This window comes from Mytilus trossulus, chromosome 3, assembly GCF_036588685.1.
Source record: "Mytilus trossulus isolate FHL-02 chromosome 3, PNRI_Mtr1.1.1.hap1, whole genome shotgun sequence".
In the NCBI taxonomy this organism is placed as follows: domain Eukaryota; kingdom Metazoa; phylum Mollusca; class Bivalvia; order Mytilida; family Mytilidae; genus Mytilus; species Mytilus trossulus.
This window is the reverse complement of record NC_086375.1, coordinates 10,280,878-10,295,930: the sequence shown is the minus strand read 5'-3', so window position 1 is coordinate 10,295,930 and position 15,053 is coordinate 10,280,878. Positions and strand designations below refer to the sequence as shown.

General features: G+C 31.0%; 1 protein-coding gene across 1 annotated transcript; it reads left to right on the top strand.

The window, feature by feature from the left end:
• Window positions 1-1,705: 1,705 nt before the first annotated feature.
• LOC134709223 (N-alpha-acetyltransferase 40-like) lies at window positions 1,706-11,002 on the top strand. The gene is made up of 9 exons (XM_063569391.1): window positions 1,706-1,817; window positions 4,341-4,385; window positions 4,750-4,800; window positions 5,514-5,566; window positions 7,151-7,246; window positions 8,112-8,270; window positions 8,881-8,964; window positions 10,153-10,230; window positions 10,636-11,002. The coding sequence occupies exons 1-9, from the start codon at window positions 1,812-1,814 to the stop codon at window positions 10,808-10,810; spliced, it is 747 nt and encodes a 248-aa protein (XP_063425461.1). The 5' UTR covers window positions 1,706-1,811; the 3' UTR covers window positions 10,811-11,002.
• The last annotated feature ends 4,051 nt before the right edge of the window (window positions 11,003-15,053 follow it).

The window sequence follows — 15,053 nt, the reverse complement described above, 5'->3', positions numbered from 1 at the left end:
ATAGGAATCGGAAATATGTCAAAGAGACAACCACCCGACCAAAGAGTGACAATTAACAGCCGAAGGCCACCAATGGGTCTCCAACACAAACTTTAAGAGACAATCCCGCACCCAGATGTGGTCCTCACCTCAGCTGGCACCTTTATAAAATTGTGTACTATTTCATTGAAAATGGACGTCACACTAAACTCCAAAACATAAAAATGAACTAAAATCAAAAACCATACATGAATTTCAAAATCAGAGGCTTCTGACTTGGGACAAGCGCAAAAATGCGACGGGTTAAACATGTTTTGTGAGATCTTGTTCAACCCTCCCCTATAGCTATACTAGCCAATGTAGAATAATGAAACACATATAGCAATAAACAGATAACAAAATTATGAAGTTAATATGAAGATAGCGAATTTGATAGATGGTGACATATTTGAGGACAGTATCGTTAACAACTTCTGTACATAAAAAAACAAACCCACAGATGCAATTTTTTTCCATTACTTGTGACATTTGACAATTTTTTATATGTATTAGAATAAATCCAATTTCAAGAAATGTTTCAGAACATTTGAATATTATAACAATATGTCTGTTCAATTGTTGTACTTGATATGACGAACTATGTACTGAATCTGTATGATACAAAATTCCAGTAGCTTTAACTTCTCCTATTTTGATATGTCCAGCTTATAATGATCATGTCCCGCACAGCGAAACGCATACAAGAGAAATTGACCGTAACTCTTTGATAATCAATGGTCTTTTCTTCGTTTTTAATTGTGATTCACAAGAAAAAAGTAAAATCACAAAAATACTGAACTCAGAGGAAAATCAATACGGAAAGTCCACAATCACATGGCAAAATCAAATAACAAAACGGATCAAAAACGAATAGACAAGAACTGTCATATTCCTGACTTGGTACAGGCATTTTCAAATGTAGAAAATGGTGGATTAAACCTGGTTCTATAGCGCTAACCCTCTCTCTTTAATAACAGTTTCATCAAATTCCGTTATATTTACATGATGCGTTAAATATACAGTCACAATTAATAAAATAGTAAAAATATGGGTACAAAATATGAAATGACAAATATTTGTGGTTCAGTGTTTGTATCATTTTTTAACCATAAGTCATTTACTATTAAAGTGAATATTTTATAAAGGTTTCTTTTACAAGGAATTGTATATACTATACAAATCATTGGTTTAAAAAAAATCTGATCAAGTTTTTTTCTCAGTGACTTGTAGCAAGAGAACAACTGAAGTCAGAGACGAAACATTTTCAGTTTTTTTTTTATTTTCCAAAAAAATCTATCATCTCATCATAGTATTTTAATACAAAATCATTGGGTAATTTTTAACATTTTTTTTAAGAAGAAAAAACATAGTGAAAAATCTACATGTTGACTAAGTCATAGATGTAATACCCATAGACTGATTTGGGTGTCACGGACATCTATGACTAAGAATAATAAGAACATTTTCATCTCAGGCGGATGAAACTGAAGATCAAACTTCAGTAAAAGCAGGGAAATTTTCAAAGTTGACAAAATATTTATAGCATAGTATAAGCGCGAAACTATGATGCCTTGGCCGACTTACTGACAGGCACTGGCCGTTCAAGACTGAATAAAATCTGTAAATACAATTTATAAAACCTCCTCGAATTCCGTGGAAAAAAAACTTGCTTATTTCCAGTTTTTTTCCGGATACTAGAAAAAGAAATATTATCTCCCCTTGTACAACAAAATTTGCGGGAAATCACACTGCCAGTTTACAAACTAAACCAATAACACGCTAAACAGTTAAAAATGGGTGTAAGTTTAATAATTATTTTTGTTTCACACTTTTTGATATGCAATAATGTTGGCTTCTTTGAAAACAGTTCATTCTTCTTCCTTGTAGCAATAGAAAGTGTGGACACCCAAAGTGAAACAAAAAAAAAGTTTTCTTCTCATAATTTCAGCCATCGCATGTTTTAGGCTTGGACTACTAGTACTATTATACTTGACCCAGGTGTAAGGTTCCCTTCTTAAAAATATTAGGTAGACCCTCTTACAGGTAAGTGGTATCCATATCTTTTTCATGTAATTATTTAGTATTTTTAGTCAAGATACACTATTTTATTATTAAAAAAAGAAGACTAAGCTTACAGTTACACATACTGACATAGCCTAGGATCGTCTAAATAATTGAGATGTCTTGAATGGATATTTTTTCTGCACAAAGGAACCCAATATAGCCTTCCAAGATGTCATAATTATTTAAGCAAACATCTGACAGGGCAGCCCGGCCCGCCAACATAGCTTTGCTAACTCATACTTAACTAACTGAAGTCTTAACCAAAAACTCAAGAGGAGTAGAAAAGTGTTAATTATGTTTACACTTTTTAAAAAACTAGCATGTCGGATGCAAAATTCAGAAACATATTTACTTTTCCAATATTATTTGAATCATTCAAGCTTGAGATGATGGTCTATATATTCTTTATTTACATGTACATCAAGGGTAAAAAAATGAACAATTGAAGACCTAGTATAAATGATGCTTTAAAAAAAAACATTTAAGAAAATATAAGTAGATCCATTTCAAAATGGAAAACAATTTCAATTTTCAATAGAACCTGATAAATACATGTAAAACAGTCATGCTAAACAAATATTTGGTACAAGATGGGAAAATAGGTTATAAGAACTTTCGTTGTGTAAAAATTGACATGTATCTCATTCAAACTTGCCAACCAGTTTTCCTTTCAATGCACATATATAAAAAATAGGATCCTGCACTGTGTAAGCTACCTTCATGGCACATTATTTTTAGCTCACCTGGCCCGAAGGGAAGGCCAGGTGAGCTTATGCCATCACTTGGCGTCTGTCGTCGTCGTCTGTCGTCGTAAACTATTTCGAGAATCTTCTCCTCTGAAACTACTGGGCCAAATACTTCTATAACTCAAAAACCAAAGAATTTAGAGCAAAACTGACATGGGGTAATATTGTTTATCAGGTCAAGATCTATCTGCCCTGAAATTTTCAGATGAATCAGACAACCCGTTGTTGGGTTGCTGCCCCTGAATTGGTAATTTTAAGGAAATTTTGCTGTTTTTGGTTATTATCTTGAATATTATTATAGATAGAGATAAACTGTAAACAGCAATAATGTTCAGCAAAGTAAGATTTACAAATAAGTCAACATGACCGAAATGGTCAGTTGACCCCTTTAAGAATTATTGCCCTTTATAGTCAATTTTTAACCATTTTTTGTAAATCTTAGTTATCTTTTACAAAAATCTTCTCCTCTGAAACTACTGGGCAAAATATTTCCAAACTTTAACTGAATGTTCCTTAGGGTATCTAGTTTATAAATTGTATCCAAAGTTTTGATCTATCAACAAACATGGTCGCCATTACTAAAAATAGAACATAGGGGTCAAATGCAGTTTTTGGCTTATAACTCAAAAACCAAAGCATTTAGAGCAAATCTGACATGGGGTATCATTGTTAATCAGGTCAAGATCTATCTGCCCTGAAATTTTCAGATGAATCAGACAACCTGTTGTTGGGTTGCTGCCCCTGAATTGATAATTTTAAGGAAATTTTGCTGTTTTTGGTCATTATCTTGAATATTATTATAGATAGAGATAAACTTTAAAGTGAGCAATAATGTTCAGCAAAGTAAGTTCTACAAATAAGTCTATCTGACCAAAATTGTCAATTGACCCCTTAAGGAGTTATTGCCCTTTAAAGATTTTTTTCACAATTTGTTCATCATGTTGCCTTACATTTTTCTTCTCCTTTGAAACTGCTGTATCAATTTCAGCCAAACTTAGGCTGAATGAGTTTCATAGTATCTTGTATAAATTTTATATTTTATTTCCTTGTATGTCAAGAAACTGCTTCTATGGCTAAAATAGAACATCGGAGAAAATGATTTTTTTTTGCTTTTGAAGAAAATAGGACGATCCAAAAAACATTTGAATAAATTGAAAAGCCAAAATAATCATTGATGAGAGATTTAACCAAAAGAATTAAGGTGAGCGATTCAGGCTCTTGAGAGCCTCTTGTTTTAATTGGCTTTTTAACAAATGTATTATGGGGTGTTAGTCTGCTATTGTATTTTCTGATACACAGTCATTTTGCCGGGTTTTCATCTCTATTATGCCATATCTTCTAATTTAAAAGAAAAACTGCAATATGTGAACTCTATTCTTGCAAGTTATAAAATGAAATATCAGGAATAAGGAATGTTCACTTAGATTAGGCCATGGAAAAAAATAATGTAGGTGGTGCCTTTATGTTGTTGCTGAGTTTATCATGTCAAAAATATTATGATTTTTTTTTCAGAGAAAATCAGATAAGTCAAAAGAAAAGAAGAAACAGAGAAAAGAGGTAACTTTCTTATATCTTAACCTTTTTATATACAGAATTATGTTGAAATAAATATTTGATATACATGTAATCATATAATAAATATATAATAATTTTTTTAGCTAAAAACATCTGGTTTTACGGAAATGTTGTCCTTTGATTATCAGTAGAATAAATGCTTACCATGCTTATGAGTATTTTTACATAGGTGTGATTGGAAAAATTCTGAAATCACAGATAATGCATATATATATAGATTTGCATTTAAATTGATTTTCAAAAAGTCCTTCGGCCACAGTACAATTTTTTAAAATGAAAGTGAATCATCTGTAAAGTAATGTTTATTATTGTTTTATTTTCCTGTAATATAACGATTTTCTCTTAGGAATCAGCAAAAATGGTGGTGTCAAGGGCAAAAGTTGATAAAGCAAATAAAGTAAGTAACATACATATAGATAATAATACAGAATTTGGAAAATCCTGAATTTATTAAATTTATTTACAAATTTTATAAAATCTATAGGGAATTTAGGATCCATTGTTGAAGACTGCATGTTTGAGTCAAAAGGTTACTCTCTTCTATGATTGATTCTTGAATTATTAGAATGTAAAACATTAGACTGGTAACCCCTTTTTATGTTTTTAGAGACAGTGTGCTCAATTTCAAGTTACCAGGTATATTGTGTAGGTGTCAAATTACCGTTTACCATGGTCTCTTTCACTTTGTTCATACACACACAAAGATTGTCTTAATAATTGGTAAATAAAACAAAAAGCAATGTGGGATGAGAAATTACACTGATCAGATGAATTATAAATTACGTCAATTCGATACATCATAATCTCCAAAGCTCTGAATAAATGGTAGGAAATATACAAAAGTGTTCAATCAGAAACAGAGATAATTCTTTTCAAAAACATCATGAATGCAAAATATATGTTGTCAATCTGATCAGTGAATTTTTCTTGACAAGAAAAGGCGTGAAAATAATAAGATATATATGTATGAAATCCCTAATAACTCTAAGCGTATTTAAATATTTATGCACTAAATTAAGAAATTAATTTATCAGTTTTTTAACATTTTATCTTATATTAGTTCTTATATTCATAAAATTGTTTTTATAAATACATTTTTTTCTAATTCAGGTGCCAGACCCTATGGATTTTGTGAAACCATTCAGAAAATTTGAAAGAAATGGGTAAATTTATTAATCTAAAAGATTTGTATTGTTTCTTTTGAAGACATTACTTTGTGCATCACATTTATGATTGATTTATTTAATTAAGCCACCAAAAGTTTATTTCTTATTTCTGTTGTACTATTTAGATAGTTTTCAGCCTCATTTTAATGTCTTATTCCACGTCATAGTTTTGCTAACAACATATTGTCTTTATTTTGCTCTCAACTTGTTTTTTTTTTATGCCCCACCTACGATAGAAGGGGCATAATGTTTTTTGGTCTGTGGGTTCGTTCGTCCATGTGCCTGTTCGTCTTGCTTCAGGTTTCTAATTTTAAAGACAAATTAGACTTTTGACCCCAATTTCACGGTCCACTAAACTAATGCTGAGTTCACACGTAATTCGAATTTGATTCGCATTAACTAATTAGAATTAGTTTAAATCGCATTCAAAACGTTTTACGTCCTAACGTCAATTCTTATTTGAATTACAATGCGCTTCGAATTTGCTTCACTGTCCAAAAGACGTTAACTTTTAATTCTTATTAACAAAAACGTATTTCTTATGCGAATTGGGTAATTCGAATTAAAAAAGAAGAGTATGTGAAAGCGATAAGCGAATTTGATTCAAATTCAATTGAATTAAATGTCTGTGTGAACGAGGCAATAGAAAATGAAAGTGGGAGTTACAGGTTAAAGTTTTTGGTCAAGGTAGTTTTTGATGAAATTGAAGTCCAATCAACTTGAAACTTAGTTCATATGTTCCCTATAGTATAATCTTTCTAATTTTAATGCCAAATTAGATTTTTATCTCATTTTATGGTTCGTGGAACATGGAAAATAATATTGCAAGTGGGGCATCCATGTACTTTGGACATATTCTTGTTTATTTCTTTTTCATAACTCAGAAATTTAAAGAAGGGATATTGCATACATTATATTCTACTTATACATTTACCAAGAAAAATAAAACTGGTTGAACATTAAAAAAACCCCAGATCTAATATACAATTGTTTACCTGCATGAATACATAAACTAACAAATTACATGTACTAGATTGACAAAAAACCATAGAAACTCCAACTTCTAATTGAAACCATTTTTTTTTATAATGAGTTAAATTTTGCCTGTGTTCCATAGAAACTAATATAATATATGGTACAATTGTTTGTATTCAGAATCAGAAATAAAAAGAAATATCGGGTGTTCATATGTCCTTTCATTCCTATGTATACAAAAACAGTTGAAAATAAAATTTCTACTAGTGTTCTTGTTTTCTGAATAAATGAACAGATTTTCCTGCAAATTGCTTTTGAAATAAAAAGACAACAAAAATTTAAATAATATTTGTTTTGAATAGTATATTTTTAGGAATACTAAGAATAACCAAAATATTAGTACAGTTGAATCTAGCTAAGCCAATGATAGTATTTGGTTTATCCAGGATTAAACTCCTCAGATATTTTCTGACAAAACCTGCTTCCACTGTAAAATTGAGAATGGAAATGGGGAATGTGTCAAAGAGACAACAACCCGTTCAAATAAAAAAATGTAGTCATGGTAGTTTAATATTGTCATTTATTAATTTTATACCTTTTTTTCAGATTGAGTTTGACCATTGAGTTTAAACGTATAACTGATATGAGTGAAGAAGAAATACAATGGGCATTTGATCTCACAAAGAAAAATATGCAAACATTGTAAGTTATTTATAGATCCTCTAAAAACTGCAGATCAGGTAGATTTTGTCATGTCTATCTTCCTGCCAAAGACTGTCCAATCAAATTTAACTGCAGATCTAAAAAAAAACCAAATGATTACAAAGCTTTCATAATATTTGGTCTATTGCCAGAACTTGGCATCTATCTTCATCTTTCAATGAAATATTTGGAACAAATTCTTGTATGAAAATGTTTTTACATGACTCGGGTAAATATAATAGATTAGGTTAGTTTCTATCTATCTTAAAATGTTCAGAAAATCTACCAAATAATTTCTTTGTTGGTACCCCTGAAAATTTTCATTTTAAATCGAATTCCAGTTAGGGCTATTCCAGAAAAAAATGTATGAAGGGGTTGGAAGGCAGTTTTTGTCAGCACCCGCCACCCAGACAATTGTAACTGAGAATAATAGTGCATTATAGTGTGAAAAGTTGCTCTGATACCCATCATCCATGTTATATTATTACAATGTGCCTTCCAACCCCCCATACATTTTTTTCTGGAATAGCCCTTATTGAAACTATAGGTGCTAGATGGCAAATATCAGAGATAATCAACAAAACAAGATCTTCAAAAGAACAGGGCCAAAATGTCAAATGACTTATTCATGGAATAGTTGGCCTTGAATATATTAACCAAGTTTTCTTCAAATTACAACTCTTGTACATTTAATTTGCACCACATTAAATAATTGACAGCACATGAAACTTGAAAAAAAGATACAAAAAAATCAGAATAAGGATTACTGGTGTATATAATATATTGTTTATGCTAAAAAAAAACTATCTTGGAAAGTTCTCGAGAGTATTTCCACAATTTATCTGAAGTTGTGCTTTCTTTACAGATATGAAGACAGTGAATGGGGATGGAAAGATAAGGACAAGAGAGAAGAAATGACGGAAGACAAAGCCCTGTACCTGATAGCAAGAGATACTAATAATAAACCTGTAGCATTTACACATTTTAGATTTGATATAGAAATTGATGAAGAAGTTCTATATTGGTAAGAGTTAATACTGTCAGTTTATGTTTGTATATGCCTGTCTGATTAGGGACATATTTGATATAATGTAGTTTTTATGCATGTATGTCAACACTTTATAGGATAAATAGGTTGGCAACATCAAATAATTTTAATTATTCAAAATTTAAGTTATTAGCCCTAATTCCTTGCTTGAGTAAGCTTACTTCAGCTTTGCAATGAGGTTCTTTCTGCACAGGTACTCTCGAATCCAATCTTCTTTACTAGGATTGTAAGTTTTCCTAACACAGATTGGTGGTTCTCTTCAGGTACTAAGGCTTCCTCAACTGACAGATATGAAATAGCACAATAGTGTTCAAAGTGGTGTTAAACACCAATCAATTAATCATGTTATCAAACAAATAACTCTCATAAAACATTTCCAGCATCTTAAATTGTCAATTTTTCATTAATGTATACCTAGACACTAAATTTTTATGAATGGTAAAAAATACTTAATGATGTGTTGTTTAGTAGGGTTTTGCCCATAAGGGTCATTTTTTTTTTGAACTAGCACATTGTTTTTACTCTATTAAAGGAGCATGCACATGTTTATACATGATATACTAATAATTGAATCTCATGTTTTCAGCTATGAAATCCAAGTTATAGATGATGTCAGAAGAAAAGGCATTGGAAAATTTATTGTACAGATATTAGAATTAATGGCATATCAGTAAGTATAAGTATTAGAATGTGACAAGAAACCAAGAGCTGTTTGAGTTTGTAAAAACAAACATCTAGAAAATATTTGTTTTGAATTTTATATTTTCTAAAAGTTTTCTCTCACAAGTCAATATTCTCAGAGTTGTCTACCTTTAAATAATGTTAGTATTGAGAAATTCACTATGTATTTGTTACTTTTAGGCTATGGAAACATTTTCAAGTAAAATTAGTTTAAAAGGACTTAGGACAATGCAGATTTGATAGAAATAGAAATAAGTTTAAATACAAATACAACTTAGGGCTGTTCCAGAAAATACTATGTCCCCCCCAGGGAAGGCAATTTTTTTAAATATTATGTGGGTGGTTGTATTTGAAATACCAAAATGCAAAGGGAGTGCTGTTCTAATTAAATTTTATTTCTGTGGGTGGTGGGGGTTAAAAAAAAAAGTGCCGTCCCTGGGGGGGACATAGTATTTTCTGGAACAGCCCTTATGTCTATTGCTGAAAATAATATATTCACATTTATATGTCTTTAGTTTTTTTTGTCATTCAAGTATACCATACATCTCTTTTGATTACATTGCATGGCAATATTGGGCATTACATATTGTTTATGACTTGGTATAGGCATCATAATTAGTATGTCTTGATGCAGTGTAAACACCTTTAACAATGAAATATTTATTATCTCTATTTTGTAATATAAAAAAAGAAGATGTGGTATCATTGCAAATGAGACAACTATCTACAAGTGACAAAAATGACACATAAGTTAACAATTATAGGTAACTACGACCTTCAACAATGAGCAAAGCCCATACCCCATAGACAGCAATTAAAGGCCCTAAATGACAAAACAAATTCAGTTGGCTTTAACCTTTTATTGTGACAATTATCTATATCTTGCAGCACAAGAATCGAGAACATTTTTTTACAGTCAAGTAGGACAACACAATGATGTCATAAGCTAAAGTCACAAAAGTTGCCTTGAAAAAGAGCAATTAATAAGCTATGGTATTTAAACTGAAGGAAGTGTTGGGCCGTATCTCATCTAAGGGCTTTCATTGTTCAATGATATTGTTGCAGAGTAACTTGACCCAATTGTTTTTAAATAATGAATTATTTCCTATTTAATCAGGCTCCTTACTTTCTAAGATACATTAACCTGTATTGATATTTGTTATTCTTATTTTTTCAGAACAGAGATGACAAAGGTGATGTTAACAACATTTAAACATAACAAAGTGGCTCAGGGTTTCTTTAAAAACACAATGAAGTAAGTCAACAACATTTAAACATGACAAATGGGCTTATTTAACATGTCAAAGTGGGTCGTGTTTCTTGAAACATTTCAACATGACAAAATGGCTAAGGTTTTTTTTAAAGCACAATGAAGTAAGTAAAACAACCTTTAATGATTATTTATTTTTTAACTATTGTAGGAAATGTTACATATAAAATTATAATGCAACTTTTTAAGTTTTGTGAAAAAACCATCCCACATAAATTTTCATAATAATGGGGAGAACATTGAAAAAAACTTTCTGAATTTACAGTATTGTGTCATGATTTAACAGGAAAATAACAAGGTAAATAACCTTAATTCTTATTGTTCTATAATTTAACAGGTACATTACAAAATAAACAATCTTTATGCATACATTGTGTTTGAATTTTACAGGTATGTTATAGATGAAATCTCACCTGAAGATCCATTATTTGAGGAGGGCTATCATTATGAAATACTCAGTAAAGCGATCAAACAGAAGCCAAACAAGACAGGTGATGCCAGTAACGACCAATCAAATAAAGCTGTTGTAGAACCAATGCAGACGTCACCTGTCAAAGCATCGTAGCAGACGCTTGAAGATCTGATCTGATTGGACAAGAACTTGAATGAATATTCATTGCATAGACAAAATGAACTCAATATAAAACATCTATAGATGGTTGTGATATTCCACATACATTGAGATACAATTTTGAAGGAGCAGTGTATTTCATTGATCATGTAAATTTAAAAAAATAAAATTGTTACATTTTCAAAATGGTTTGAAAGTTAATTGGTCTTATCAGTGAATCACATTACAAATGTATTTTCAATTTACTGATTGACAAGATATTGGAGAGTTCAACGATGACTATTACTCCTCTCGACCACACCCACCCCAAAAAAACACAAAATAAAACAAACCAAAAAACTGGTGAATTATGACATTAATGAGGTAGCTATTTATTTTAAGGGGTATCACAGTTAATCATTTTTAGCTCACCTGGTTTTCCCATCACTTGGCGTTTGGCGTCGACGTTAACTTTTACAAAAATCTTCTCTCTGAAACTACTGGGCCAAATTAAACCAAACTTGGCCACAATCATCATTGGGGTATCTAGTTTAAAAACTGTGTCTGGTGACCTGGCCAACCAACTAAGATGGCCGCCATGGCTAAAAATAGAACATCGGGGGTAAAATGCAGTTTTTGGCTTATAAATCAAAAACCAAAGCATTTAGAGCAAATCTGACAAGAGTAAAATTGTTTATCAGGTCAAAATCTATCTGCCTTGAAATTTTCAGATGAATCGGACAACCGGTTGTTGGGTTGCTGCCTTTGAATTCATAATTTTAAGGAAATTTTGCTGTTTTTAAAGGGATAATTCGCGATTTTTCACTTTTCATCTTATTATGTTCATAATACCATAAAAAACATATTCACCAACTTTTATTTTGATATGAATTCAAATAAAGGAGAAAATTGGGAATTATTAATTTTATTTCTTGAAACTTCCTGACTTATGTGACGTAGTTTAAGTCTTTGATGCATGCCGGGAGTGAAAATATCTCATTTAAGTCTTGTTCGTTAACCATCTAATAACGCGATTTAAAGCGCAGCGACGACTTTTGGTGTAGCTATTAACCAACGAAAAATAAGTGATAGCCATGCAACTTTTAAATTTAGATCGTGTGGATATTTTAAAACGAATTTTAATAATAAAATTAATTCATACAATAGAACATTTTTATGATTTTTTCTACAAATACTTTAAACAAACATATGAAATTGACATGATCAGTAATAAAAATACACGTTTGTATTCTGACCTTTTTGTTTCATTCCAGCAAACATTTTCACTTGCTTGTACGGTGGAAATAAAATGTGTATTGTTTTGTGACACCTAAAGAATGTTGAGTGCGTCGGTTAACTTAAGGTAATTAAAGGATTAGCATTATGTAATTCTAATCCTTTGATCCTCATTCAGTGAAATCTAGGGGTCACGGTTTACTGACTTGAAGGTGTGATCAACATTACGTTCACATGAATTGAAAATGGGAGTCAGTCAAAGTTTTAGACACAGAAATCAAGGACTTATATAGACGTCCCTGCAGAAATGTAAAAAAAAATAAAAATTAATTAACGGGAATAATAAGGTCGCACAATAACTGGATAGCTGTTGTATATTTTATATTTTGCATAAGCATGATAAGATCACTTTTAAATGAATTATGACTTTTGATTAATTCAGTAACGATAAAATACTTAATTATTTTAATTGAAGTATAAATTCATAAATAAAAATAGCCTTCTAATCACGAGTGTATGAACTAAAAATTGTACTATCTTAGATTAGGATCGGCAGCCTTAAATATTTCAAACAGATCATTAACAATTGCAATTATATAATTTAGTCCATCCAAAGTTATCTAAATTTACCTATTTAGGAATTAATGTTTTCATCAAAATATTTCAAATCTCACAACGCACGAATACTTCAGATATTTGATAATTTTTTTTAAAATAATGACAGAAAATTTAAGAACCTTTTTGGAATGGAATCGAAATTTACGAACCTATATGCTTTTCAAGTGTGAAAAACATCAACAAAATTTATACATAATCGGGAATGTCCTTCACAAAATAGTCTTCGTCTCACACCGTAACTATATCGGGCCCAACTATATATAATACTTTTGCTATTTGACCAACAATGTATAAAAAAACCAGAACGAGTTTAATGTCATCTTTCCCTATTGTTTAATGTTATAAGTCTGTTTCAACTGGCAAGAATACCCATAAAGCGGACAAGCAGTTTGTTCTTTAAATTGCTGTCATTGAATATCAAGAAAGAAAATAAATCCCGAAATTGATTTGAAACTTTGATGCTCTATAGTTTTCCTGGAAAATATTCACATCCCTTAGGGATTATTAGTGTACGTCCAGTTGTGTACATATAACATGCATGTCGGAACAATTGTGATGATGATGAATTTCTTCCTTTATTCGAGAACAATCTTAATTGTTATATAAATTCCATAACTTCGATGAGCCAAAGAAAGTTATATATCGACCAGTATTTAAATCTCTTCTTCTTCTTTTGGTATACAATAGTCTTTCGACATTTGATGATAACATACTGTTGGCATACGTGGACTAGTCTACTAAAAAAACTTTTACCCCAATTTACACAAAATGTATGTTTCTTTCTTATGTACAATGTATATATTTGAATTTTCGCTATAGTCCCGTTAATTTTTATCCTGGCATATATACGAATGGTCGACAAGTGCGTACATTTTTTTAAATCAAAATTTCTGGTATGGTCCAATCTGTCCTTCACCATTGACAAAAAATATGTATATAGATTTTTATTTCATCAAATCTGTTGTTTATTATAAACATAAACAAGCGTACTACGAGTTTAGTAATGACTAGTATATAATATCACTTTCGGACACGCAAGATAGAGATGCATATTATACACCTAATAGTTCAAAATGGAAAGTTATAAGTTATCGGCCATGTACACTGACCAATACCCTAAGAAGTGAAACGATGCATAAATTTGCAAGCTCGACAGGAAATCGCTTGAATACCTGGATGTGTCACACCCCCTGCAATACCTTTGGGAGTAATACCTTTAGCCATGCAGGTGATCAGTGGAGCGAAGATCCTAATTTATTTGAATAAAGTTTATTACATAAAAGAATTATGAACTAATTAGATTTCCGAAAACAATTCAAGTTTCACGGAACACTTATTTATGATTTGAAATTTTTACTTTTTAACTAATTCCAATATTATCATTGTTGTTAAAAATAACAGATCATGGTTATTAAAAAAAAGATAAGAAAATTTCCCGTATCAACTTAGTTATAGTCGAATAAAACAACCGTTCGATTGACAAGATATCGACACGCAATTACGACTACATCGGGTTACTATAGTTTTGGTCCTTAGCCATATCTTGGTGCAAATCGGAGAAGGTAACAAAATGGCCGACTGGAGAGAATTGATACTCTAAATTTAAAATCGATGGTGATCTCTTATCTAGCAGAATAAAACTTTAATATTCATGAATTTGAGCATTTTTATACAGAATGAACATAATATCAATTTTTGATTTTTTTGCGAAGTTTCCCTTTAACTGGATTTTTGTGACAAACATGTCAATTATTGATTTGGGGATGTACGGCGGCAGGGCGTCCACCAAATGTTGTCCGTGCATTTACTCATGAACCGTTTAACCAAACCTTTTAAAATTTTAATATGTTGTTACTGACAACAAAATAAAGGTCAAGTTCAATAATGACGATTTTGACTTTTACCGTTCAGGAGTTACGGTTCTTGAAAGTTTAAAAAATGTCATGTCGGTGCATTTACTCATGAACCGTTCAACTAAAGCCTTTTAAAATTTTAATATGTTGTTACTGACAACAAAATGAAGGTCAAGTTCATTAATGTCGATGTTGACTTTTACTGTTCAGGAGTTATGGTTCTTGAAAGTTTAAAAAATGTTGTGTCCGTGCATTTACTCATGAACCATTCAACCAAAGCTTTTTAACATTTTAATATGTTGTTACTGACAACAAAATGAAGGTCAAGTTCAATAATGACGATTTTGACTTTTACTGTTCAGGAGTTATGGTTCTTTGAAGATTGAAAAATGGCGTTTCCATTCATGTTAGTTAAGTTTAAACATATTTATTTGTAGTGGATTGGGAAACAAGTTAAGCAACTTATATAAATCCCTTTCCACTTTGCGGGTGGGAGTGCTGCCTTGTTGCGGCATTAGCCTACTCTTTTTCGAAATCCACAAGGGTGTCTT